Source organism: Equus asinus, chromosome 28 (genome assembly GCF_041296235.1).
Source record: "Equus asinus isolate D_3611 breed Donkey chromosome 28, EquAss-T2T_v2, whole genome shotgun sequence".
NCBI classification, from domain to species: domain Eukaryota; kingdom Metazoa; phylum Chordata; class Mammalia; order Perissodactyla; family Equidae; genus Equus; species Equus asinus.
The window spans coordinates 38,196,071-38,222,495 of NC_091817.1; the positions used below are offsets into that span (position 1 = coordinate 38,196,071).

Below are 26,425 nucleotides of genomic sequence, written 5' to 3' on the forward strand. Positions count from 1 at the left end.
AACTCCCAGACATGTCCACCCCTGAAGTGATCAAATGGATGCAAACGACACGTTTTCATAGTGCTCCCAGGAAGAAAGGAACAAGTCATTGTATTTTGCCCAATATTAAAGACTGGAAATGATGCAGGCTTGGTGAACCAAGGAATCGAAAGAAAGATTTCTTGGATTCTCAAGGTCTGGCAGTAGTGCTCCTTTATTCAGAGAATAGCATGGAGTAGCATGGGCACAGGACCCATGGGCAGTAAGAGCTGCAGTGGGTTGAGGGCAGGGCTAAATTTATAAGGCATAAGTATGTGAGTTATTTCTTTACAAGACAAAGGAAAGATCATGAAAAAAATCATTAAAACAGTATCAGTGCAGGTGGGATCTGGTTATCGGGTGGTCCTATAACTTTGGGTAGGAATCAGGTCGGATCAGGTCAGGACGTCCTATGCTTCCCGGAGGATGATATAGATCAGTATGTAGGGCAGGACGCTTTGGGCTTCTCTCCCTGGGGCAGCCTTGATCCTCATCAGCAACCAGTAGCTAACAGTTACTGAATTCCAACTATCTGCCAGGCATTGTGCTACACACTGCACATCCATCCTCTCATGTAATCCTCACAGCGACCTCACAGGGTCCATGCTATTAGTACCTCCATCCTACAGAAAGGCTACTGTATGTGTCCAGGGTCACATGGAGAGCAACCTGAGAGGAACAATGAACTCTCAGTCCCATGCCTCGAAACCACGACAGTGTTCCCAGAAGTTAGAGGACTTACTGGAAGATAGCTGGTGGGCTCAGCTACACGCAGAGCCTGGTTCTGTGAGCGCCTCTAGGCCATGCTGCCTTTGCACTGGGCTGCTGTATCACCTGCTCCGCCCTGCACAGGATCCAATGGCTGGCGAGGCCCCTGGTTAGAACATGGAGCTGACAAGGCCAGCGCTGCAGGCCCGAGTCCCCAGTGCACCAGGTGGCTTCTTGCAGTGGACATGAAGCTTTCTTTTGGCCACTCCACATCTGAGCCCCCTTCTTGTGTTAGAGGAATCCCCCAGCTTTGAGTCAGAACCTGCCTCCCACGACATGAAAGAAGCTGAAAATGCTTCTGTCCGCCTCCCTTTCCCAGCCTCCCTTGCAGCGAGGGCCTGGGCACATAACCAATCAGACCCACATGCCCAACTTTGAATTAAAGCTGCCAATGTGAAGAAGCCCATCTCAGCAAATGATGGTGGCAGTGGCAGCAGACACATCCAGTGTTCAAAGGCGGTGGCACCTCCGACCCATGTTGGTGGTGCTGATTGTGGCGTCTGTGCCAGGCAGGGGCAGTAGAGTCCCTTCCAGATCTGACCCTTTGACCTTTCCAAGAGCTCCTGGGAACTAACCAGTATCTCCAACAACTTCCTTGTTCGCTTAGAGTCGCCAGAATCAGTTTCTGTTGCTTAAAACTAAGAACTTTGACACAAAAATAGGACTAGGAGTGGATGGAGCAAGACGCCCTGGGGAAATGGGGGCAATCTAAGGCTGGCAAGTGGCTAGAGGACAGTGAAAATCCAGCTCGTATTAAGGGCCAGGACACCAGCAGCCCATGGCATGCCGTTGTGAGACAGTTAATCCTGTGGTCCCCAGAACAAAGTGCCCATCAAAGGCAAGGCTTTGGGGACCTGAGCCTCCTGCCATACAAGAGTAGGAAGATTACTCTGAAGTCAAGGGCTGTTGGCCAGGAGGTTGTGCTAAGGGCACTTCATAGCTTAAAGGACAGAAAGATAAGATGAGAGTCCAAATTCTCAGCTCAAGGCATGGTTACAAAAACAGGGAATTTTTATAACTTGCAGCTACAAGGTTGAGAGAGTAAAAAATCAAACTTAAAAGCATGACCATTGCTTATAAAATGACACCATCAGGTAGCTCCACACCCTCACCAGGTCTCTCATTGGGAAAGAGTGGAGAGCAGAGGCCACTAGAACGAGGCTCTGAAGGAAGGTATGGAAGACTTGGGGACCATACCACCACCCTCATGGAGCCTCTTTTGCCAGCAAAAGCAATCGTCTTGGTCTTTCTGAAGATCCTGGTGGCAGAAACTTGCTGGCTAATTGGCAGACCCATATCCCTTTCATCCTGGGCACACATCCAGGTGGAGTTTCCCATCCTCCCTTGCAGTTAGTGTGCTATGTGGCTGAGGGTTGGCCAGTGGCCATGGGTGAGTGGGATACACGCCACTTCCAGGCCTGGCCAGGCGTCCTCCAAGTGGCTCTCCACCCTCCTGCTTCCCCAGTTGGCCACCTGAGTGCTGATGCCCTGGGTGAGCAGGAAACCAGGTGCTGCAGGTGGCAGGGCCTCGCTCAGCCTGGGTTCTCCCTCCCCCCTTGCCCATGTGTAACCACGGAGAGTTCCTTTAGCCAGCAGCCAGCATTTCCTTAAAGGATCCACCCTGTAATGACCTTTCCCTGAAGAAGTCCCCTTGTGTGCCCTAACCCCCGACCCCTCATTTCATCCAGACTGAAATAACAAGTCAGATGCCTGCAGGCCCCCAGGGGCCAATGACTCCAAAGCTGGGAGGAGAATATTGAATCACCAAAAGAACCGGGAGATTTTGCTAATTTATGTTGGCAAAAACCTGGCAAAGTCATCTGGGAATGGATTCTGAGGGCAGAGGACCCGGGAAAGAAGAAAATAATGTTAGATGGGGTTGAACATATGGATAGTTAGGAGTCTATGGGGCTGGCTTCAGTAGCTGGATCGTGCTAATTGTTTGCTCTAAGGGTTGTTTGAAATCTGGGCTCAGTTGTGGACAAATAATATCAGCTAATAGCTAATAATAATAATGAGAATAGCTAAGACTTAGCATTTACTCTGTGCCAGGCACAGCTTTAAGCACTTTACTTATTTAACAAATTTACTTAAGGAACAAATGAGATTAGGATGGTATAATGTTGAAGGAATAAAAGAATCAGGATTCTGGCTCAGCCGAGCTGACATTCATCAGTGTTTACCAGTCTCATCAGGCTTTGTTTCAAACACTGTAATGTGTTAACTCATTTTATTATCCTCATTTTACACAAGAAAATGAGGCAGAGGGATGTCTTAGGGTGACCAGCTGTCCCAGTTTGCCTGGGACTGAGGAGTTTCCCATGATGTGGGGCTTTGACTGCTAAACCAGGACAGTTCCAGGCAAACTGGGATGGCTGGTCCCCCTCGGCATTAAGTAACTTGCCTAAAGTCACACAGTTAGTAAGTGGCAGAGGCTGTCCTCAAATTCAGGTGGTCTGACTTTAGATCAAGTTCTTTGCCTCTGCCAGTGGCTCTCACACCTGAGCCTGCATCTGAAGTACCTGCAGGTCTAGTTAAAACCCAGATTGCCAGGCCCCCACCTGGAGGGGTTCCTATGCAGTAGATTTGCTTTTCTAACAAGTTACCAGGTGATGCTGAAGCTGCTGGTCCACGGCCCAACTTGGAGAACCACTGCATTTTGCTGCTTCACCTCCAGATAAGGAGGATGTTGGATGGACTTTTCAGGTAGGTCCTGCTCACTGCCACCTCCACCCACGAACCCTGAGATGGCCCCAAGGATGCACCCTTGGCCGCAGTATCGAGAAATACATTGGTAAGGGAAGGGCCATGACACCAGGAATGCTGACGGGAGAGGCTGCAGCTGAATGGGAATCTGGTGTCTGGGCTATCAGAGGCCTGGAAGGCACTGGATTGCCAGAGTTAGTTGCTACGGCAGAGGTGGGGTTGCCACAAAGGTGGCTCCAGCATCCCTGCTGTGAGAGTACACTCTGCAGCTCCTCTGCCTGGCAGCAGGGGCACGGGAGTGGACCCAGACTGGCTTTGCAGCAGGATTTGGGGCACTGTTTCTGGCAGCACAGGGCCTAGCCTGGCTTTCTGACTCTCCCCAGGATCCTGTGACCAACATTGTCCCTTTTTAAAAAAAAAAATTGAGGTGAAATTCGCATAACATGAAATTAACTAATTCAGTGGCTACATTCACAATGTTGCACAACCACCACCTCTATCTAAATTCCAAAACATTTTATCAACCCCTACCCATTAAGCAGTTACTCCATGTTCTCCTGTTGCCCCAGGCAACCTCCAATCTGCATTTGTTTCTCTGGATTTACCTATTCCGAATATTTCATATAAATCGAATCATATAATATTTGACCCTTTGTGACTAGATTCTTTCACTTTAAAATAACATTTTTGAGGTTCATTCACTTTGTAGACTGTATCAGTACTTCATTCCTTTCTGTTGTTGTTAAGGAAGATTAGCCGTCAGCTAACATCTGCTGCCAATCTTCCTCTTTTTGCTGAGGAAGATTGGCCCTGAGCTAACATCTGTGCCCATCTTCCTCCACTTTATATGTGGGATGCCTGCCACGGCATGGCTTGATGAGCCTGGTGTAGGTCTGTGCCCAGGATCCGAACTGGCAAACACCGGGCTGCAGAAGGGAGTATGCGAACTTAACTGCTGGGCCACTGGGCCGGCTCCGGTACTTCATTCCTTTTAATGGCTGAGTAATATTTCATTGTATGTACATCCATCCACGGATGGACATTGGGTTGTTTCTACCTCTTGGCTGTTGTGAATAGTGCTGCTATGAACTTTGTGTATAAGGATTTGCTTGAGCACTTGTTGCTTTTTTTTCCCAAAGATTGGCACCTGAGCTAACACCTGTTGCCAATCTTCTCTTTTTTTCTTCTTCCCCCTCACAGCCCCCCAATACATAGTTGTATATTCTAGTTGTAGGTCCTTCTGGTTGTGCTATATGGGATGCTGCCTCAGCATGGCTTGATGAGTGGTGCCATGTCTGTCCCCTAGATCTAAACCAGTGAAACCCTGGGCCACCGAAGTGGAGTGCACGAACCCAACCACTCAGCCACAGGGCTGGCCCCCATGCTCAAGTTTTTACAGAGATTTGCAGCCAAAATGTTTGGAGAACCTACAGGCCACTACATGTGTGACAAGAGAAGACTCTGCCAGGGCTGGTCCATGGCCGAGTGGTTGGGTTTGTGCGCTCCGCTTTAGCCGCCCAAGGTTTCGCTGGTTCGAATCCTGGGCATGGACGTGGCACCACTCATCAGGCCATGCTGAGGCGGTGTCTCACATGCCACAACTACAAATACACAACTATGTACCAGGGGGCTTTGGGGAGAAAAAAGAAAGATAAAATCTTTTAAAAACCCCACAAAAAACAAACTCTGCCTTGTGGAACCAGGTTTTAGAAGGCTATCTTGAGCCAGAAGGCATTCCAAGGGAGTCCTCTGCCCAGCTCTGGGGAAAACCTCAGGAGAAGGCTTGCTTTCTCCTTGGAAGCATCGACTACTTGTTCCACATTCTCCCTCTGTCCCTGGACGCCAGCTGGCCCCCACTCAGTTTGGGCCGCACTCAGCTCGTCTTACTTCTCTCTTTCTTCTGGGGGGAAAGCTGAACACAGGTAGGGGCTTTCAAAGAAACAGATTAAAGAACTAGGTTGGACCTCATCCCTTCCTCCCATACACGAAGGAAGCACCAGGTTTTTTATAGACTTGGGAACATACACGCCCTGGCTTAGAAGAGTTTACCATATGGAGTAAAAACAAGTTCCCAAGATAAAACTACAAAAACAAATATACTGTAAGTCAGGTCTTGTAAGTTTTGCAGAACTCACTAAAGGGACACACTGGGAGATGAAGAATCTTTATCATAATCACTCTCCTATTCCTTTGTCAACACCTTCTGATCCACAGAGTGGACATTCTCTCAGGAATGCTGGGCATGCGGAGATGCAGGGGCCAGGAGTGCCTGAGAGAATGAATGAAAAACTAATGGAGGAAGCATGGACGGAGTTGGGGCTGCCCCAGGCACTGCCTGGCAGGGAGCTGTGAAATAGAGGGAAGCAAGTGAGCCAACAGTGGGGCAGTGAACTCCAGAGGAGGCAAATGGCTCCTCAGCTTTCATAGCCTCTTCACGCCGTGAAGTTTCTCACCTGCCCCATCAGTGGGTCTTCCTTCAGGTGTCCAAAGCTCCAGGCTATGCCGACCACATAGGTGACTCGATAGACATCCCTCAGTTTCCCTGGTTGTGGCCTTACAGGAGGCAGCAAAGGAAGGAGCCTGGAGACCAGTCTTCCTGCACCTGGTGTCTACATCTGCCGGGATAGGGGAGGAGACCCCGTCCCCAGTGACACCTGCCTACACACACCTGACTCCTGACGGCGCGGGGTTTGGGTGGGAGGATCTCGGACCGGTTGCCCCGGCCTGCCCTGCAGCCGATGGCCCCACTTCCCCGCTGCCTTGGCAGCACGCACCCCGGCCACGCCTCGCACCCCTGGCGGGCGCGCCCAGGGCACACTCCTATCTCCGACACACCTGCTGGCTACCAAGGGACCAGCGCGGGCCCGGGGCGCCCAGGGTTCCCCGCCTCGACCCCGGAACGTGCCATAGCCCAGTGGGCATGAGGAGGGGGAGGCGCAGCGGGCGCAGGCAGGAGGCGCGGGAAATGGGCAGCTGAGCGCCGACGGGGCGCAGGCGAGGCGGCCTGCTCAAGGGCTTCCGCCGGGTGACCCGCGAGGCACAGCTGGAGCGAGTGGGGACCGTCCCGGGGAGCCGCAGAGCGGGCTTGCAGGGATGGTGGGCCGCGGGGGTGGCTTGCGGGGAAGGCAGGGACGGGGCTCCAGGCGCGCACTTGGGCCGGGCGCTGGGGTAGGAGCCGCTGGGGCGTAGGGCCACGTCTCACGGCGCGGGCGTCCATGGCTCCTGCCGAGTCGCTGTGCCCCGAAGAGAAGCTCGTGGCCCGATTGCAGTCTCTGCCCGACAGGACCAAGGCAGAGAGGGGAGGGGGCCGGGTGGTGCCTCCCACCTCCCACGACGCAGTGAGTGCAGTGGGCAAGCCAGCCCAGAAAGTGTGAGGCCTGGCCCTTGCAGGTGACCTTGGGCAAATTTCTGGGTAGTGGTCTGGGGCTTGGTCCTGCTGTGACTGCCCCCCCGCCCCACCCCCCAACTACGGCTGCCTTTGCAGGGTGGTTGAGACAGCTGGGGATATGTGTGTAAACTTCCTGTGCGTTCCTGTGCCCTGAGCCAGGGCACAAGAGAGCTTTCCCCACTCCCGCAATGAAACAGGCTGAACCACCAAAAGAAAATAGAAAGGTTAAATGATAGCTACACTGGCCGGGTTTGATTCCCAGCTGTGTGACCTTGGGCAACTTACTCAACCTCTCTGTGACTCCATTTCTTCAGTATAAAATCAGGATGTGTGAGGGTTTAAATGAGTTACTCGACGTCGTGTTAATTGCAGTGCCTGATGTGTAAGTGTGAGCTATGATGAGCTGTGATGTTCGAGGAGCTGGGCAAGGGGATGGTACTTTCCAGATTCTGATTCCACTGTCAGTCCTGCATTTGTGAAAGTACTCCACCAGGGCAGACAACACACAGACACACACAGGAGCTCAGAGTGGTTTCTACCCCATCTTCCTGGGTCCTAGCTCTGGGAGTTGCTAGAAAAAAAGACCCGTCACTGAGGCAGGGAGGCTGGCCTCCTACCCCACTGGGGAACCTGAAAACTTACAGAGGGGGTCTGGGCTACGTGGGTGACCAGTGAAGGGACTAGGGCGGGTAGGAGACACCAGCAGTGAAATCTCAGGTTCCCTCTGGGTCCTAGGATCATCCAGGGTTGTCTGAATTCCCTTTCAAAATGAGCGTTCTCAAGTCTGGCTGATTCATAACTTAGTTTAATCCCTTGTGGGGTGCATCCTGGGCAGCAAGGAACCTCCGTCTGCCACAGAGGGTCCGGCCCAGATGGAGGAGACTGGTCCTTTCTGACGACTGACCCTGGCTTCTGCCTTGGCACCTAATTGAGGCCCATCTTCCCAATCAACAGCAGGCTGAGCGGCCCCAGGCTCCCCTCTCCCTGTGCCAGGCTCCCTATTGGCCTCACTTGTACCCCCTGCCCCACTTCCTGTAAGATCTAAGACTCTTTGGATGTTGAGCTTGTAGTCCTGGACTGGCCCTTGTTCCAGAAAGGTGGGCAGACAAGCAAGCAGGGTCTGGCAGGGGAGATGTCTGGTCGACCCTCAGGGCCCTGGGTCCCACCGGGAAATGTGCTCCTGAGCTGGAAAGGAAGCATAAGAGCGTGAGGCACAGTGGCAGCCCAGGCAGTCCTGGGATGGGAACCCTGCTGCATTTGGTTCAGAAGTGCCCATGGCCATGGTCCCTCGTGGAGCTCCAGACCCTGCCAGCAGGTACTGCTGGAAGCTGGTTCTGGGCCAGGTTTCACCTCTGCCCCCACCTTAGTTCATGGGGCTTTGGGGAATCAGGGACACTGGGGAACCCGACAGTTCCCCAAGTAGTGGCTTTAGTGACAGGAGGAAAGGGACCTTGGAGAAATCCCTGGCCAGCTATAGTTCTGGTCCTGTCACTGCGTGGACATGCTATGTGAAGCTGGGCCCATCTGTCCTCCTCTGGGCCTCAGGTGCCCGAAGGTACAACAAGGCCCTGAGCAGGACATCCTTGGTGCCCTGTGTGCTCAGACACTCTCTGGCCTGTGACCTGGATATCCTAGCACCTGGAGTGGGCCAGTGGGTACCCCAGGGGACAGGGACCAGAGGAGGGGAGCCATGGGAGGGACCTCACCAAACTGGCAGATGTAACGATTTCGGGTTTTACAGCGTTGGTCGTTCCAGTTGAAGGCGGCCGAGGCCTGCAGCTCCACGCAGTTGCCAAACCTGCCAGGGCCCGAATGGCAGGTGCTCAGGGTAAAGGAATGAAATTAGGAATTTGGGGGAGGCTTAAATCCTCCACCCAGCAGGCTCCCTGCCTCTAAGAGGCCTATGTGCCCCAATCCTGCACATGGGGCTTCTGGGAGCCAGACCACCCCCACTCCAGGACCCACACCTGCTCCCCAGACCACTGCAGCTCTTCTCAGGGAAGCTGGGAGGTCTTGGCAAACCCCCTACTGGGGTAGCAACTCCACCTACCCACCTCCAGCACTCAGCCACACCAGTCAATGAGGTGGGGGGACCTGGAACAGACAAGCCCATGTCCGTTCTGCCTCCCAGCTGGGAGAAGGTGTGCCTGGGAACCTGACCAGGCCAACTTCCTCTAGGTGATGGACCAGGGACATAGGCCTGGCTGCTGTCAAGGAGGGGGAGGGCTAGGCGAGGTCTTTGGAGCCCTTGGTGGCCACACAGCCTGACTACCTTCAGCCCTGTCACTCCTGCCCTGGGCATTCCTGGGTATTGAAGACCAGGGCAGGGCCACATAAACAGAAGGGCCTCAATGCAGGCTGGCTGGTGGGTGGATGTGTGTGTGAATGGGTGCAGGTGGGCGAATAGCTAAATAATGGATGCCAGAATCAGTGTATTGATACAGACAGAGGGAGCGTGGTGGGGGGAGGGGTGGATGGCTGGTGGAGGGGAGGAGGGACAGCTGAGGGGACGATGGGGACCGGTGCATGGACGAAGCCTTCTTGAGTTCTCTCTCTTTTACATGGAGGCCAAGGATGAGCCTCTTCTCAGCACTGTGCCTGCACCCAGCTGTGCCCGGACTTCTTGGGCACCAGGGAAGGCCCAGACCCTCAGAGGGCTCAGCCAGGCAGCAGGCCGGGTGGTGGTTCTTCAGTGCTGTTGGGAGGCTCAGCAACAGGCCCGGGTGAGAAGGTGGGTTCGGGAGGGAAGGCACCCCAGACTCACCCCTGGTTGTCAGGCTGCCCGAAGGCAAAACTGGTGAAGGACTGGTGCTCCCCAGTGGTCCAGCGGAAGGAGTCCTTAGTGGTCTTGTAGGTGAGCCCTGGGCCACAGCAGCCAAGTTTGGCCCCACTACTGGGGATCCCTGGGCTGCACCCAGAGCCCAGGCTCCCTGCTTAATGCCTGCCCAGCCCCCAGCCCTTAGCCCCCTTCCTAGCTCTTCCAGACTCGCTGGCGGTTCTCCCTCCCCTCAGCTCTCTTCCCAGGGAAGGGGGTCACCGCCTGACTACTGACCCCGTTCTGGGCTCCAAGCCCTCACCACATACACCCTTCCTGTGGTGCTCTGGGTTTCCAAGGCCCCAATTCCTGGAGCAGAGTGGGGTATCCCAGCCCCTGCAGTCACTGCACCCCCAACCAGTCAGGCACTCACCGATCCAGAAGTTCCTGGTCTCAAAGTCACTGTCGGTCACCTCGTTGGTGGTCTCCAGGCGGCCCAGGTAGAAGGCGAGGATGTCCTGCACTTTCTGGCTCTCAATCTGGGCTAGCACCCCGCCCTTTCCCTGTAACCCCCACTCTGGGTCATGCTGGCAGGGCCCCAGAGCTGAGGCCAGCCCTTCCTGCCCAGCCTGCCACCCCACCATGTTCATGGATGTCAGATCTGTGTGCTGGCCAGGCTGTCGTCATCACCCCCACCACGGCCTCCTGCCTCTTAGAGTAGGGGACCCCTTCCTCTCCCCTGCCTGCCTCTCCTCTCTCTGTGCGCAGGGGCCCAGGCTGGCCTCAGAAGGGTTTTGTTTCATCTGCTCAGTGTATTAAATACATTTGAATTGGTTGTTGACGTTAATAAATCCCAAGATGCCAATGAAAATCTGAATTTCTGATTCTCTTGAAAAATCCTAAGTTCTGGCCTCCCTGAACTCGTATTCCTGCCTGGCAGCCTGCAGCTGGCACTGACTTAAGATGGCCCTTTAGAGGGGGGTTGGGTGGGTCCTCATCCCTGGGCCCTTTAGCTCATTAAGTGACCTCCAGGCTTCCATGGGCCTCTGAGTTTGTGACTCCTGGTTTATACTAATGATGAGAGTCAGGTCAAGAGAAGTCGAGGGAACCATCTCTTAGTCCAGGGTCCCTCCATTAAGACCCTCGCTTGAGACTCTGGGGGGTCCCTGGGAAGTCAGGGATTGACCGTCACCTGGCATTTCATCTTGGCTCCATAATAGGTGTCTGCCTCCGAAGACACCATGAAGCAGTCTCCATCAATCCTCAGGTCACAGGTGTGGAAGGGAAAGTGCACCTTGGCTGGGGGAGGGGAGCCTGAGTTCATGTGTGGGGACCTCAGAATTGTTACCCTTTCTGCCCTGCCAGGAAGCTAAGCTCAAGGTGCCCCTTCCTCTGGCTATCCGCTCTAAGCTGGAGAGTGGGTGGGGGTCAGTGGTGTACTGGAAAATGGGTAACAACCAGCTCTCGCTCTAAGAAAAAATCTACGATGTGTAGCATTTGCCAATTTCTGTGGTGTAAATACCCCACCATGGCCAATTTCAAGCTGCCGATGTGATGTCACTGAATGGGGAAGAGATGTGGGCAGTGGGCTCCTGTGAGCTGGTATGAGTTGGATCCAGCACTCCACTGAGCGAGTCTGGGAGGAGCCTGACCCTTCAGGGGCCTAGGGGCAGGACTCACTGGCACACTGGGCTCCCCCGTAGCCAACATCACAGATGCAGGAGCACTCCTCCTCCCGGAACCGGCCGTGCACACACTGCACGCTGCACCGCACTGCCAGGATGGGGCAAGAGGGGATGGCGCTCAGCCCACATTCCCTGGACCCCATGCTGCCCCTCACAGGCCACAGATGCATGGGGAATGGCCAACCAAGGCAAGAACATCCCTCTCAGGGATGGAACCCATCAGGCCTTCCACCGCTGCCACCCTTGGTGTCTTTGGTTTGATCTCATTGTAGAGAAGAGCAAATTCGGGTTTGGAAGGCGATCTGTCCATGGACACAGAGCTGGGGAGTGGGGACAGTGGGACAAGAATCTACTTCTGGATCCTAATTTTGTCCTCCTCCCACCACCCCAGAACCTAAGGGGCCAAATCTGATTCCACTTTGAATCTCCTGCACAGCTCTGGATCTGGCAGACAGTCGGTGCTCAATGAACGCTTGTTGAATGACTATATGTAGTGTGCAGATCAGCAAATACATGGTCAGCACCCTCTAACTCACTCAAGACTCCCTCAAAACCCTCTCAGTGAATGTAGCGCAGCCCCTGGACACACCACATGAGCATGTGTGCAAGCATCCCAGCTCAGTACCTCCTCACCCCCCGGGGCTCCTGTGTGTGCACTGGGCCCAGAGACTTCGCTCACTGGGTCCCCCAGGCAGCTGTGGTCTGGAATTCCAGGTGCCCCTCACCTTGGCAGTATCTGCCCGTGTAGCCAGGGGGACAGTGGCAGTGACAGGTGCTGACGTTGAGATGACCATGGTTCCGGCAGCTCATGCGACATGGGTTCCTGGGGACCTCTGGTTAGATGAGGAGGGAACTCTTAGAGGGGGCCTTCTCCAGGCAGGTGCCTCTCTGGGTGCTGAGGCCCAGGGCTTCCAGGATAGCCCCTCAGGATGCTGCCACCCTCCTCCAAGGTCACTAGATCAAGTTCTCATGCACCCAATGCTCCAGGAGGAGGCAGCAGCATGGGGCACTTACCACAGAGCCCGCCCGCGTGGTCCCAGGCTTTGAAGCAGCCCGGGACGCTGGCTGTGCAGAGTGAACACCAGGCGCCCTTCTTGTAGGGGACGATTGTCTTCCCATTTACCTCCCAGTTGCCTCTGTGAGAGCAAGCACCAGAGGGCTGGAAGGGCCTGGCCCTGGGCAAGGCAGGAACGGGCCTTGCTGCCTGCCCCAGTGGCCCCTTCAGCTCCTTCTGGCCCAGCCAGGGAGTCAGGGAGCTGGGTGAGACAGGGAGATTTCCTAGGAAAGAAAAGATGACCTCCAAACTCATACTGGCAAATTCCCCGGAAGCAGGATAGCGCCTCCCGGAAGGACATCTGAGGAGAAGCCACATTCTGCATGGCCAGAATGTTAGATGCTGCCCACTTCTGTACCCTCTCCCTTTCCCCCTTCTTCCCTCTTCCAAGGTACAGACCAAGGTGCAGACCAAGGGTAAAGGCCTTTTGGGTGGGTGGATGGGCATCTCACCTGGTGAAAGTATCCCCCCCCACCCCAGCAGGGGATGGCAGGGAAGCTGCTGTGGTGGGGGCTTACCCGGGAGAGTAGGCACAGACAAAGGCTTCCAGCTCAGCCTGAGCCCCAGAGCAGGGATGCCGCCCACAGCCCAGCTGGCTCGAGGTGGCCCACACGAGCTGCGGGAGACACAGTGGCTCAGAAACTCTATCACAGGCCACCCCCACTCCCAGTCTAGGGGCCAGCAGCACAGATGATGCTCGCCTGGGGAGGGGAGACACAGCTTTTGCCCCAAACCAGGCAGACTGACAGCTCCCTCACCCCCCTGGGGCCTCAGGAGCTGCAGCTGTGCTAGGCAGGGCTATGAGGATGGGCGGGAATAGTCTAGAAAAGCTTTCTAGGTGGGGAGTGAGGGTTAGCAGATACCTGAAGGGAGGGGAGATTGTGGATGGGTGGAGGAGAGTGGCAAAAGCAAGTCTTGGACATCAAAGGTCTTGTGATGGATTGCAAAAATGGATACAACCCTTCACTTCTCCCTATGGCCCCCTCTTTTAAATGTGGCTTTGCATTTCTTTGCATCAGGAGGAGGACTCTCTTTCCCACATTTTGAACCTGGCTGGCCCTGTGACTTGCATTGGCCAACAGAATAAAGCACAAGTGATACTAAGCTGGTTTTGAAACTAAGCCTCAGGAGACCTTGCAATGTTCACTCACTCTCATAGAACTCTCATGCTCAGCCACTGCATGAAGAAGCCCGCTGGAGGTTGAAAGAGCTCATAGGCAGAGATGAGCCAGCTGAGCCCATGCCAACCATGCAACCCAGCAGCTGATTGTAGTTGCACAAGTCAGCCTAGCCAAGACCAGAAGAACCTCCCAGCTGAGCCCAACCCAAATTGCCAACCCGCAGAGTTGTAAGATGCTAACTTTGGAGGTAGTGTGTCATGCAGCAAAACCTCACAGATATAGGTCTTTAACAGTATTCAAACTTGTATTTAAAGTCTTAGAATCCATGACAACTTGGAAAGAGTAGAAATGGTCAATACACAGGAATGGCTAGGTAAACTCTGGTAATCACTAAAAATGACAAGTATGAGGTAGGCAGATATGAACATGTAGTCATATATAGGTATCTACCAATTAGAGAATATACATTCTTTTTAGGAGTGCATGGAACTTTTGCAAATGTTGACCCTGTGGTTCACTAAACCATAAAGCAAGATTCACCAGATATCAAAGAACCAATATCCTAGAGGCCACATTCTATGAATTCAATGCAATAAAATCTAAAGTAAATAATTTAGAAGTAAGTAAAGGAGAAAGCATAGTTTAGAAACGTAAATATACACTTCAAAATCAAAGACAACATCATGATGAAAAATAGAAAACACTTGGACTAAATGACAATGAAAACACTAAATATCAAAACTTATGGAATGCAGCCAACAAAGTTTAGAGGGAAATGTATAGCTTTAAAGGCATAGAACAGAAATGAAAAAAGACAAAATTAATGAGCTGAGAACCCATACCAAGAATATAAAAAAGAATATAAAATAAACCAAATAAAGGAGAAGAAAGTAATAAAAATAAGAGCAGAAATTAATAAAAAGGGTAAAAACAAACAAAAAGTTAATTTGTTAAAATAGACAAACCTTTGGGAAGATTGATAAAGAATAAAAGAGAGAAGGTACAAATAAAGTTGGGAATTTTAAAAGGACATAGCTACCGACACAGTAAGTATTTTTAAAATCTGTTTAATTCTAGTTTTACATCTCTGTTAAATAATTAACAATTATAAAGTTTAACTTTAAGTTTTCTCACTGTCACCGTCTACCTGCCATTTTTTTGTATAGATTCAGGAGCTTATATTACATTTGTAATTGAATGTTAATGAAAAACAAGCCACCAACCCTTTTTTTTACCAATTCACTTTTCAGAATCTGAAAGACTATGCATGGGCTATTCTATTTATAATTAACTCATAAAATAAACTTTGCAACAAATAAAAAAAAGAACAATTATGACCAATAAATTGAAAAATATAAAAGGGAGAATTTCCTGGAAAATAGAAGCTTGGCAAAACTGTCTCAAGAAGAAACAGAAAATCTGAAATGACCTATGACCATTTCTAAAAGTTGAATCAGTAGTTAAAAATCCATGCATAGGGGGCCGGCCCCGTGGCCAAGTGGTTAAGTTCACACACTCCACTGCAGGTGGCCCAGGGTTTCACCGGGTCAGTCCTGGGTGCGGACATGGCACTGCTCATCAGGCCATGCTGAGGCGGCATCCCACATGCTACAACTAGAAGGACCCACAACTAAAAATACACGACTATGTACCGGAGGGCTTTGGGGAGAAAAAGGAAAAATAAAATTTTTTTTAAAAATCCATGCATACATCCACATCCACACAAAAAACAAACAACCCAAAAATAGAACAATGCCCAAATAGTTTTAGTGGAGAGTTATAGCAAATATTATAGAAATTATTCTAGGAATTAGAAAAGGAGGAAAGCTTCCAACTCACTTTGTGAGGTCAATATAGCATCACTATAACTCCAATTAGGGCAGTATGAGAAAAGAAAATCAGAGGTCAATTTCACTATCAAATAATATTTAGCGGGCTGGCCCAGTGGTGTAGTGGTTAAGTTTGTGCACTCCTCTTTGGCAGCATAGGGTTTGCAGGTTTGGATCCCAGGTGCAGACCTACACACCACTGATAAAGCCGTGCTGTGGAAGCGTCCCACATACAAAATAGAAGAAGACTAGCACAGGTGTTACCTCAGGGACACTCTTCCTCAAGCAAAAAGGGGAAGGTTGGCAACAGATATTAACTCAAGGCCAATCTTCCTCACCAAAATAAAAATAATAATAATATTTAGCAAACCAAATCCAGCAATGAATTAACAACAACAACACACACATGCACACACACCACATCACATTATTTCACATGACATGACATGTCAAGTAGGTAGATATTCAAAATATTTAACAACCAGTAGGCATGGGTGCTTGCCAATAAGACCAGATGCCGGGCTGGAGCAGGATCCTGGATACCCACTACAGTGCCAGGCCTTCACCTTTTGGTTCTAGATCAAAGGAAAGATCCTAGGTGTCCCAGGGAAGAGGCTAGGCCAGGTACATTCTGGGGACTTGGGGTAGCATACTGTTTACTAATATGTAAGTATTTTTGCATTTGAATAACTTATAGCATACGGTGCATAGATAAATTACAGCCCGCCCTGCACGTAGGAAGGCAAGGAAGAGTTAATATTTAAAAATACATATTGACGTTGGTATTGTGATTATGTTTTTTAAAAAGAGCAAACTTTTGGAGATATATACTTACTTATGGATAAAATTATATGATGTCTGAAATTTGCTTAAAAATAATATAGGAGGAAAGGGAAATAGGTAAGGATACAGATCAAATAAGATGAGCTATGAAGCCATGAGCGGATAATTGTTGAAGGTGGGTGATGGGTACATGGGGATTCATTCAATGATTCTGATTGCTTTGTATATGTTTGAAATCTTCTATAATAAAATGTTTAAAATATGTGACCAGGAAGATCCAGTGTCATGTAACAGCTTTGTATACACACACACAAATTAGTCACCACTTTAGTAATTATGGAAAAACCATATGATTATTTCAAAAGATGCAGAAAAAGCATTTAATAAAACACAAGACCTATTCATGATTTTTAAAATCCTTGACAAACTTGGATTAGAAAGAAATGTCTATAACCTGATAAAGGCTATCTATTAAATTCATATAAAAGAATCAGGAGCCAAGAATAGCCAAGAAAGTTTTGAACAATAATAATAATATGAGAGATTTTCCTGTCAAAAGTTTTTATAAAATCATAATAATTAAAACACAATTTGTGCAGGGATGAACAGAAAGATCAACAGAATAGAAAAGAGAACTCAGCAACAGACCTGTATGGATATGTGAGCTCGGTATATGGCTGAGGTGGCATTATGAGTCAGTGGAGGAAAGATTCAACACTCAATAAAGTGTGTCCATGTGGAACAAGAGAAATCCTACGTCACACCAAGCACAAAAAATTCCAGGTGGCTTAATGACTTCAGTATGAAAAAGGAAAACATTTAAACCTTGGAATAAAATACAGGAGGACTATCTTTCCAATGTCAGAGTAGAAAAGGATTTCTTAAACATAAGACAACAAACGGATGAACTATAAAGAAAAAACCTGATAAAATGGATTCCATTAATATTAAAATCTTATAAAAGATTTATCTTATAAAAGATAGCATAAAGAAAAAATACAAGCCATATGCTAGAAAAAGGTATTTGCTATCCAGATGACCAAGGAAAAGTATAAGGAATATAGAAAGGATGCTTACAAATTAATAAGGAAAAGACACAATCAACAGGCAATTAAGAAAATATGCTCAGTCTCATAGGTAATCAGGGAAATGCAAATTAAAAACAGAATGAGTGGGGGCTGGCCCGATGGCGTAATGGTTAAGTTCTCATGCTCTGCTTCTGTGGCCCAGAGTTTGCCGGTTCACATCCTGGGTGTGGACCTAGCACCGCTTATCAAGCCATGCTGTGGTGGTGTCCCACATTTAAAGTAGAGGAAAATGGGCACAGATATTAGCTCAGGGCATGTTAGCTCAGGGCCAACCTTCCTAAAAAAAAGCCCAAACAGAATGAGGTGGCATTTCACAGCCTGGAGTTGGAAAAATTATAAGGAACTCGACAACACAGGGAAAGTTGGTGCCATCACTCTGGCAATAGCTAGTAATGTTGTAGGTCTCCATGTGGCTCTCGATGACCCAGCCATTACCCTTCCAAGTGTGTCCTAGAGAAACTCTGGACACGTATGACAAGAGGACCTGAACTAGGATTTGCGGTTGCGGTATGACATGTAATAGTAAAAAAGTGGAAATAACCTAGATGCCCATAAATTGCAGCTTATTCATAATGAATCACTCACCCATGGGTATCTGGATCAAAAGAAATAAATCTTACATACCTGGTCTGGAGTGATAAACACAAATGCAAAAGGAGACATGAGAGAGAGCACTTGTGTGGGATTTAATAACACACAACCCACCTTCACACACAGAAAAGGTATGAGAACACTTCCACGTGTACTAGAGGTATTAGAACATGCTGGGGATTTTGCCTGTATTCTTCAGTGCTGTAGTCTGGCACCTAAACAGCCAGGTATATAGAAGACACTCAACAAATGTTTGTTGAGTGAAAATAAAAGAGGGGGAACGTGCTTGGGAGTGATCCACCTGGACTTCAGGACTTCAGGAAGGTTACTCTGGGCAGGAACAGAAGAAAGGGCACAAGTAGGGCTTGAGTTTACCTTCGTTGTTGGGGTTTTTTTAAAAGAGATGAGAAACAAAGTTAACATTTTCTAAATCTAGGTAGTGGGGTAAGAGGGAGCCATTACTTGATTTGCTTTAAAAATATTTTATATTTAAAGCTGAAAAACAGAAAACTAAACAAATTGGAGAAAAAGCAACCACCAATTTTAGGACAAACTGTGGCCCTCTGAGCTGACTCCAGGAGCCCAGGGGCCTGGCATCTGGTACCCTGGTCTCACCTGAGTGTAGTGTGTGCAGGTGGCATTGGGGTCACACTCTGCTGCCGCGTGGCTGTACTGCTGCCCCTCTGAGAACCACAAGCCCACCACGTGGATGAAGGATGCCGAGCCCACAGGCAGCAGCTGCACGTTCCAGCCTAATTGCGGGGTGGCCCCAGAGGCAGACACTGGGCTTGCGGCCGGGGCACCACAGAGGGCCGCCCTGGCCTGAGCCCACTGGGCCAGGCTCTCGCTCCAGTCCTGGGATGGCACAAACAGAGACAGCAGTAGAGGACCTCTAGGCCAGGCCTCAGTGATCCCATTCCTCCACTGGGTGCTGGGTCATGCAAAGAGCACTGGACCGGGAGTCCTGCTTGGCCGCCTAACCTCTCTGAGCTGATTCCACCCACTTCACCAGGGCCAGGGAAGGTCAGACAGGACTTGCAAGAAGCTCTCCAAGGTGTGTTGGAAAAAGCACCTGCAGTGTCTGCACTCCTGACCCAGAGGCTGGCTCTGCCCAAGACTGAGAGTCCCCATCCTCCCGACTCCTGGGTGGGCAGCCTCAGGCCCTTCCCAGGGCAGCCCTCGCCCAGGGGGACAGGTGTTCCTGAGGAGTACTGGCAGCCCAGGCGATGGGATGGGCTTCAGCTGTAATTTTTCCCATCTGGTAATGTGAGCCTTGGGCAGTGCCCAAGCCTTTCAAACCAGTTCTGTGTTCTCCATTAGGTACAACTAGCCCTGGCCATTGTCTGAAATTGCTCCACTTAGCTTCTCTTCTTCTATGCAAAAAGCCGCAGCAGCCTTGTCGCTGTGTCTATTCCCTGGCCTTGGAGTGTAGGGGCATGAACAGGGAAACAGGACCACAGGGGGTGTGAGGGGGCTCTTGGGCCTCTGTGCTGTGGCCCCCTGGAGCTGGCCCACCCATGCACTGGCTGACCTCCTCCATCACCCCCACCCAATAGTCCTCCCTCCCGTGAAATGAGGGGCTGGGCAGTCAGGATGGCACGTGTCCCCCCGTGACCATGCCCTGGTCGAGTCCAGCCACCTCATTCCAGCTGTGTGACCTCCAGCAGTCCCCAACCTCCATGAGACCCAATGTCCTCATCTGTAAAATGCGGCCAATAAGTTACATATCAGATAAAATTGTCATGAGGGTTAAATGGATGCAGAGAGGAAAGCCCTGTGCTCAGGGCTGATGCACAGCAGGCCTCCAGCAGATGCTGGTTGTGGTTTTGCCTCTGATGAGGGCAGTGGGGACTGCCCGGGGCCCCTCGGCAACCCCATGCCAAGGGCCTCAGCCTCTTCTGGGTAAAAGCCCCAGAGGCCCGCAGGGGTCTGTAGAGCCAAAGCCGTGGGTGTGAGGGAGGCTGAGGGTTGGGGCTCTGCTTGCATCTTTTATGAAACGCAGTTTTCTAAGACTTGACAAAAGGGCCATGAACAGTGTAGAGACTGCTGACCAGCTGATGAGGAGTGCCCCACACCAGACTCTAGGGCTGGGTGTGTGGCGAGTGGCGAGTGGGAGCCGGGACCTGGGCCCGAGGAGGGGCAGAGCTGCTGCAGAGGGGGGAAACGGGGGAGAGGCGACCCCCACCTGCCTGCCGCCCCACCCCCACCTCCTGGGAAACTGACCCCTGAGCGCTCAAGGTCGCCATCGCTACACAAGCCTCAGAGGAGTTTATGGGAGGCAGCCATGGGGAACCCTGCCCGCCCCCGCCCCATCTGCCCTCATTCCCTGGCCTGTTAACATGGGCTGGGGCAGCTAGGATCCCACACTATGGGGGCAGCATTTCTGGGCCCCAGGATGATACCTCCAACCCCGCAGCCGCCATGGGAGTGGTGGAAAACCCTACGCCCCTCCCTGGGCCCCAGTGAATGAGCAGGAAACTTGGAGGGGCCCCTCCTAGTTGCCCAGACAAACCCATGGAGAAGCACTGGGTCCTGGTCACACACAAGCCCCGGCCCCCCTCCCAGTCCCCTGCCCCTCCAATCCTGCTGGGATTCCTTTGTGAAGCTCCTCTTTCCTGCTGGCTCCTTCCATGTCTCCTGGTCTCCAGGGCAACGGGATGGGATTCGAGGAAAAGCCAAAGGACTGCCCCTCTGAGGAGCAGAAAGCTGTGGAGCCCCCAGCAACTATGCACATCCCCTCACTGGGCAAGGTGACTGGCTGTCCCTCCTGCCCTGTCCAGGAGGAAGGACTCCTGCCCCCGCCGCAGCCTCCTGAGTCCTCTTTGGGGTTGCCCCTCCAGCCACCCCTCAGCGACCCTGGGTACTCACCATTCTCTGCATGTTGGCTGCAGGGGGGTGGACCCGGCTGCGCAGGCGGTTGTGCAGGGAGAGGAGCAGGAAACTCTCCTTCCTGCTCAGGGCTGGGGCAGGGATAAGGTCAGGCTGCCTGAGCAGCAGGACCTAGGCAACCCCAGGTGATGGGTGGGGGTCACTATGGCAACAGGAGAGTGCAGCCCTGCCCTTGGGAAACAAGACCTAGGATGGGACAGGAGGATGGTGGGTGTGTGTGGAAGGGCCAGGAGCAGAGGGCTGGGGGCACTGAGAGGTAGAGAAAGGAGTAGGGGTTGGAGAGAGACTGAGATATAGAGTGCTTGGGCTGAGAGCTGGGGGTGAGGGTGATAGAAGGAAACAGCGGCCGGGGGCTGAGCGTGAGGAGGGAACCAGCCCTGGGTTGGCAGCAGCCCCCTGGCTGGGGCTCCTCTCAGCCACTGAGTCTCTCCTGGGGCCCAAGCTGCAGGCTCCGGGCCAGTATTCCTCCTTGATCCCCAGGCCTGGGCCCACTCCCCTTCATTCTTCCTCTCCCCAGCCTCCCCCATCTGTCTAGGGCCCCTGGACTGTCTGAGGGTCGCTCTTTAAACCACACCAGCTTGCCCAGGACTCAGGCCTGGGAACTGGCTTCCAGAAATCCCCCAGCACTCCTCTGTAGAGCTCATAGCTCCTCCACCTCTTTCCTCGCCCAGGTGCTCCTTACCTCCAGGCATCGGAGCCTGCTCTTCCCGCAGCTGGAGTGACTGCATCTCTGCCCAGGCGATGCCGAGGAGAGCCAGAAGCATGGGCAGGAGGCCAGGCCGGCAGCCCCCCATCCCAGCAGTGGGCTCTGACAGCAGCATGGGCCTGTTGGTATCCCCGGTGCGGCCTGGCTCAGCCGTCCAGCTCTGTCCAGCTCGCTTCCCAGGCTGGATGGAGCTATTCACAAACCCCAGGAGTCAGGCTGGGCTGGCAGACAAAAGGGGGAGGTTGTGAGTAATCGGTGTGTCCAAACAGCCTCCCTTTGACGCTGGCATGAAAAGGGACAGACAGTTAGCTCCAGTCCCGAGGCTCCCACCCTCCTCTGGCCACTGGCCTGGCCAGCCCTCCCCGCCGACAGCCGACCAACCTACCCAGCAGTGTGCACTGACCCTGTGGCCTCTGCTAATCATTGCAGGATTATTACAGCCCTTGGGGAGCCCTTGGAGACCCCCTGATTGGCCCGCAGACATTCCAGTGCTGTGGATTAACGAATGATGGCTGTGCCCAGGCTGGGACAGTGTCCTCCGGGCCCATTGGCAGCTTCCACTCCCAGCCCCAGGCCCTGGCTCATGCTATGTGCCCTGCGGGTGGGCAGGGACTGGGCAAGACCCAGGGGAATTCTTTCTTTTCTTGGGAAGTTCCTCCCAACCCCCATCCATGAATTAAACATAGGCAGGTGGTAACCACACACCAGACAGGTGCGACCGGTGGGTTTGCAGGGGAGTGGGCTGGGACTGCACCTGTGGGAGGAAAAGGGTGACTTAGGACAGTCTGGGCAGTGTAGGGGGCTGGGCCCCAACCCTGGTGCCCCCCGCACACACACACACCCACGTGACTGGAGGCCAGGAGAGGGCAAGGCGAGCCAGTGGGGAGGAGAGCACGTGATGCCCTTGGCTGACTCGAGTCCTGCTGGGAACAAGTCAGCCTCTAGACAAACAGCCGTTGTAGCAGGAGGGCAGTGAATTGCCGTGATGCTCCGGGGCCTGGCCGCAGCCCACACAATCCCACCAGGATAAGTTGAAGCAGCTCTGTCCTGTGGCCCTCATTTTTTAGAAAATAAATGGCTGTCCTGTAGCCCATAGCTAAATGCCCACATTCCCTTCAGGGCAGATCACAGGTTATTCAGCCATCCCAAAGGACAGACTTGCAAGCCACCTACTTCCTCTTTCTGGAGTTTGTGTGACCTCTGACCCCTGGGCCAGCACCCTCTCAGAGCCAGGTGTCAGCTCCCTGGAAGCTCTGCTGAGATGCAAGTGGACTTGGCTTTCCCAGGGGAAACATGATGGACCATGGATCTCATCATGGGTATTGGGGTGTGGGGGCAGGGCCAGGCACAAGGACCTCTAAGCCAGCCTGGGATTGTATGTCCCCCCATAATACCTAGGGCATCAAGCGTTTCTTCTCCCTCAAAGGGATGACCAGGCAACCTCAAATTCACCCTGTCTGGATCCCAGCAATGCTTAATAATAGCAGTCTTTTTCTATAGAGCTTACAAAGCATGTTTACATATGTGAGTTCATTTAATTGTTGCAACGATCCTGCATAGCAGATGCAGTGCTCATGTCGTAGACAAGGAAGCTGGGCTCAGTGTGTCTAAGGAACTTGCCCCAGGTCACCCGGCAAGCACATGGAGTGTCCCAGCTAATCTGAGGTCTGTCTTCACATTCTGAGACAGTGGTGCAGATCAGCTTTAATTCACATCCTGGTCCTCTGAGTTCAATTCCCATAGCCCTGCTCTATACCAGGTAACAAAAGACCCAGTTCCTGCTCCTGGACGTTGAAGATAAATGCGGCTAGTTCTCCTATGTAGCACAATGCCAGGCACTGGAGACAGGCAGGAGGAAAAAATATTTTGGGGCCCAAGGTAGAGCGACTTTTGAGGGGCACTGGCTCACTACAAGTAGAGGCCACGGCAAGTCCTGCCTCAGGAGTCAGAAGAGGAGGCGCCAGCAAGTAAAACACTGGACCAGACATCTGAAGGCCTAGGTTCTAACCAGGTGCTCTGTGTGACCCTGGGACTGTCACTTCCACCCCTGGGCCTGTCACTTCCACCCCTGGGCCTCAGTGTCCCTGGGCCCTGGTGTAAAGCAGGGATGAGAACCTCTGTTAGACTTCCTAACCAGGGCATTGCACCCTGGTTTCCATGATATTTCCTCCTGGGTGCAGACTAGCAACATATAAAAAGGATTAAACGCCATGACCAGTTAGGATTTATTCTAGGAATGCAACGTTGGTTTAACATTTAAAAATCAATTAATGTAATAGAATATATTAAGAGAACAAAGCAGAAAAACCCACGCTATCATCTCAAAGACATAGAAAAATCATTTGATAAAATCTCAAACCTATTCTTTATGAAAATTCTCAACAAACTAAGCACAGAAAGGAAATTCCTCATCCTGATAAAGGGCTCCTGTTATGGGCTGAATTGCATCCCCCCCAAATTCACATATTGAAGTAGTAATCCTGATCCCTCAGAATGTGACTACATTTGGAGATAGAGTCTTTAAATAGATAATTAAGGGGCCACCCCATGGCTGAGTGGTTAAGTTCGCACACTCCACTGCAGGCGGCCCAGTGTTTCGTCAGTTCGAATCCAGGGCACAGACATGGTATCACTTATCAAGCCACAGTGAGGTGGCATCCCACATGCCACAACTAGAAGGACCCACAACTAAGAATATGCACTATGTACCAGGGGGGCTTTGGGGAGAAAAACAAAAATAATAAAATCTTTAAATAAATAATTAAGGTTAAAGGAGGTCATTGGGATGGGCCCTAACCCAATATGACTGGTGCCCTTGTAAGAAGAGGAAATTAGGACACACATACTCACAGAGGGAAGACCATGGGAAGACACAGAAGATGGCCATCTGTAAGCCTAGGAGAGAACCTCAGAAGAAACCAACCCTGTTGACACTTTGATCTTGGCTTTCTAGCCTCCAAAACTGAGTAAATAAATTTCTGGTGTTTAAGCCACAGACTGGGGTACCTTGCTATGGCAGCCCTAGCAAACTAAGACAGCCGCTGTGAAAACCCTACAGCTAACATCACACTTAAGGGTGAAAGACTAAACGCTTTCCCCACTAAGATCAGAAACAAGGCAAGGATGTCTGCTGTCACCACTTCCGCGCAACTCTGTACTGTTGGATGTGCGATTAGTGCAATGAGGCAATAAAAACAAAGGCATTCAGATTGCAAAAGAAGAAGTAAAATGATATGATCCTGTATGCAGAAAATCCTGAGAAATGTTTTTAAAAAACCTCCTGGAACAGAGGTCTCAAGATACAAAGTAAATATGCAAAAATCAATTGTATTTCTATAAACTAGCAACAAACCATCCAAAAATAGAATTGAGAAAACAATTCCATTCACAATGGCATCAAAAAGAATAAGGCCTAAACACATAAGACTACAAAACATTGCTGAGAGGAATTAAAGAAAATCTAAATAAATGGAGAGACATTCCACATTCATGGATTGGGAGACTCACTATCGTTAAAACGGAAATTATCCCCAGATTCATCTCCTGATTCAATGCAGTTCCTATCAAAATCCCACAGCCTTCTTTTTTCTCCTTAAAGAAAGCCAGAAGTGGATCCTAAAATGTATATGGAAAAGCAAGGGGATTATAAATAACCAAAACAACTTTGAAAGAGAAAAAATTGAAGAACTTATACTACCTGATTTCAAAACTTGCTGTGAAACTATAATAATCACAAGCATATGGTGTGGAAAAAGGATAGACATATAGATCAAAGGAAGAGAATAGTCCAGAAAGAAACAGTTAAATTTACGGTCAATTGATTTTTGACAAAGATGCCAAGACAATTAAATGGGGGAAAGGATAATCTTTTCAACAAGTGGTGCTGGGACTGTTGGATATCCCTATGCAAAAACGTGAATTTACACAATTACTTCACACTATACACAAAATAAATTTCAAATGGATCATAGACCTAAACATAAGACCTAGAACTATAAAAGATCTAGGGAAAACAATAGAAGAAAATCTTTGTGACCTTGGCTTAGGCAAAGATTTCTTAGATATGACACCAAAGCACAATTCATAAAATGAAAAACTGATAAAATGGATTTCATAAAAATTAAAAACTTTGGCTTTCAAAAGGCACAATTATGAAAATGAAAGACAAGCCATACACTGAAAGAAAATATTTACAAATCATATACCTGATAAAGAACTTACACGCAGTGTGCAAAGAACTCTTAACAACTAAATAAAAATGACAAATAACCACTTAAAAATGGGCAAAATATTTTAATAGACATTTCATTAAAAAAGATATGAATGGAGAAAAAGCGCATGAAAGATGCTAAACATCATTAGTCACTAAGGAAATGAAAATCAAAACCACAATGAGATACCATTACATATCCGGTAGAGTGACTTTAGCCTGAAAGACAGATAATACCAAGTTTTAGGAAGATGTGGTGAAAATGGAACCTGAATATATTGCTAGTGGCAATGTAAAATTGTACAGCCATTTTGGATAATGGTTTGGCAGTTTCTTAAAAAGTTGAATATATACTGACCACAAACGCCAGAAATTCTACTTCTAGTTACCTGGCCAAGAGAAATAGACACACATGTCCACACAAAGGCTTGTACACAAATGATCATAGTAGCATAATTCATAATAATAGCCAAAAGCTGGAAACTACCCAAATGTCTATTGAAATGTTGAATTGATAAACTTTGGTATATCCATATAAGAAAATATCATTCAGCAATAAACAGGAACAAATTTTTTTCCAGCTTTGTTGCAATGTAATTGATATACAAAGGAACAAACTTTTGATTCATGCTACCACATGGATGAATTTCAAGTGCTTTTAGCTTAAGTGAATGAAGTCACACAAAAGATGATATATTGTATGATTCCACTTACAGGAAATTTCTAGAAAGGCAAATCTCTAGATGCGGAAAGCAGATCTGTGGTTGTCTGGGGCTGGGGATGGGAGAGGGGCTGACTGTAAAAATGCATGAAAGAACTTTTGGGGGTGATAAA

General features: G+C 50.3%; 1 protein-coding gene across 6 annotated transcripts; it reads right to left on the reverse strand.

Annotated features, from left to right (window-relative positions):
• Positions 1 to 7,665: 7,665 nt before the first annotated feature.
• On the reverse strand, positions 7,666 to 21,903 carry LOC106823449 (C-type lectin domain family 18 member A-like). Of its 6 annotated transcripts, none has more exons than XR_011499027.1 (13): positions 21,358 to 21,755; positions 20,655 to 20,746; positions 18,402 to 18,641; positions 12,893 to 12,990; positions 12,335 to 12,456; positions 12,046 to 12,153; positions 11,316 to 11,408; positions 10,828 to 10,934; positions 10,069 to 10,198; positions 9,645 to 9,741; positions 8,935 to 8,974; positions 8,587 to 8,678; positions 7,666 to 8,065 (listed from the first exon to the last, which is right to left on the reverse strand). XR_011499027.1 is itself a non-coding variant. In XM_014829162.3 (13 exons), the coding sequence occupies exons 2-13, from the start codon at positions 21,494 to 21,496 to the stop codon at positions 8,028 to 8,030; spliced, it is 1,356 nt and encodes a 451-aa protein (XP_014684648.1). In that variant the 5' UTR covers positions 21,497 to 21,602; positions 21,767 to 21,903; the 3' UTR covers positions 7,666 to 8,027. The 6 variants fall into 6 exon arrangements, 4 of the variants coding, with proteins under 4 accessions (XP_014684648.1, XP_070356677.1, XP_070356678.1 ...); XM_014829162.3 differs by lacking the exon at positions 8,935 to 8,974 and adding an exon at positions 21,767 to 21,903 and having other exon boundaries at positions 21,358 to 21,602; XM_070500576.1 differs by lacking the exon at positions 8,935 to 8,974 and adding an exon at positions 21,785 to 21,897 and having other exon boundaries at positions 21,358 to 21,602.
• Between the last annotated feature and the right edge of the window lie 4,522 nt (positions 21,904 to 26,425).

What these genes read in the sequence shown, in the direction of transcription:
- LOC106823449 (XM_014829162.3), bottom strand. Translation starts at nt 21,496, where the DNA reads ATGCTGCTGTCAGAGCCCACTGCTGGGATGGGGGGCTGCCGGCCTGGC. An exon ending in CAGCCAACATGCAGAGAATG is followed by an intron (nt 18,642 to 20,654) that starts GTGAGTACCCAG and finishes GTGCCATCCCAG; the next exon opens with GACTGGAGCGAGAGCCTGGC. An exon ending in TCGTTACATCTGCCAGTTTG is followed by an intron (nt 8,066 to 8,586) that starts GTGAGGTCCCTC and finishes CTTCCTTTCCAG; the next exon opens with CTCAGGAGCACATTTCCCGG.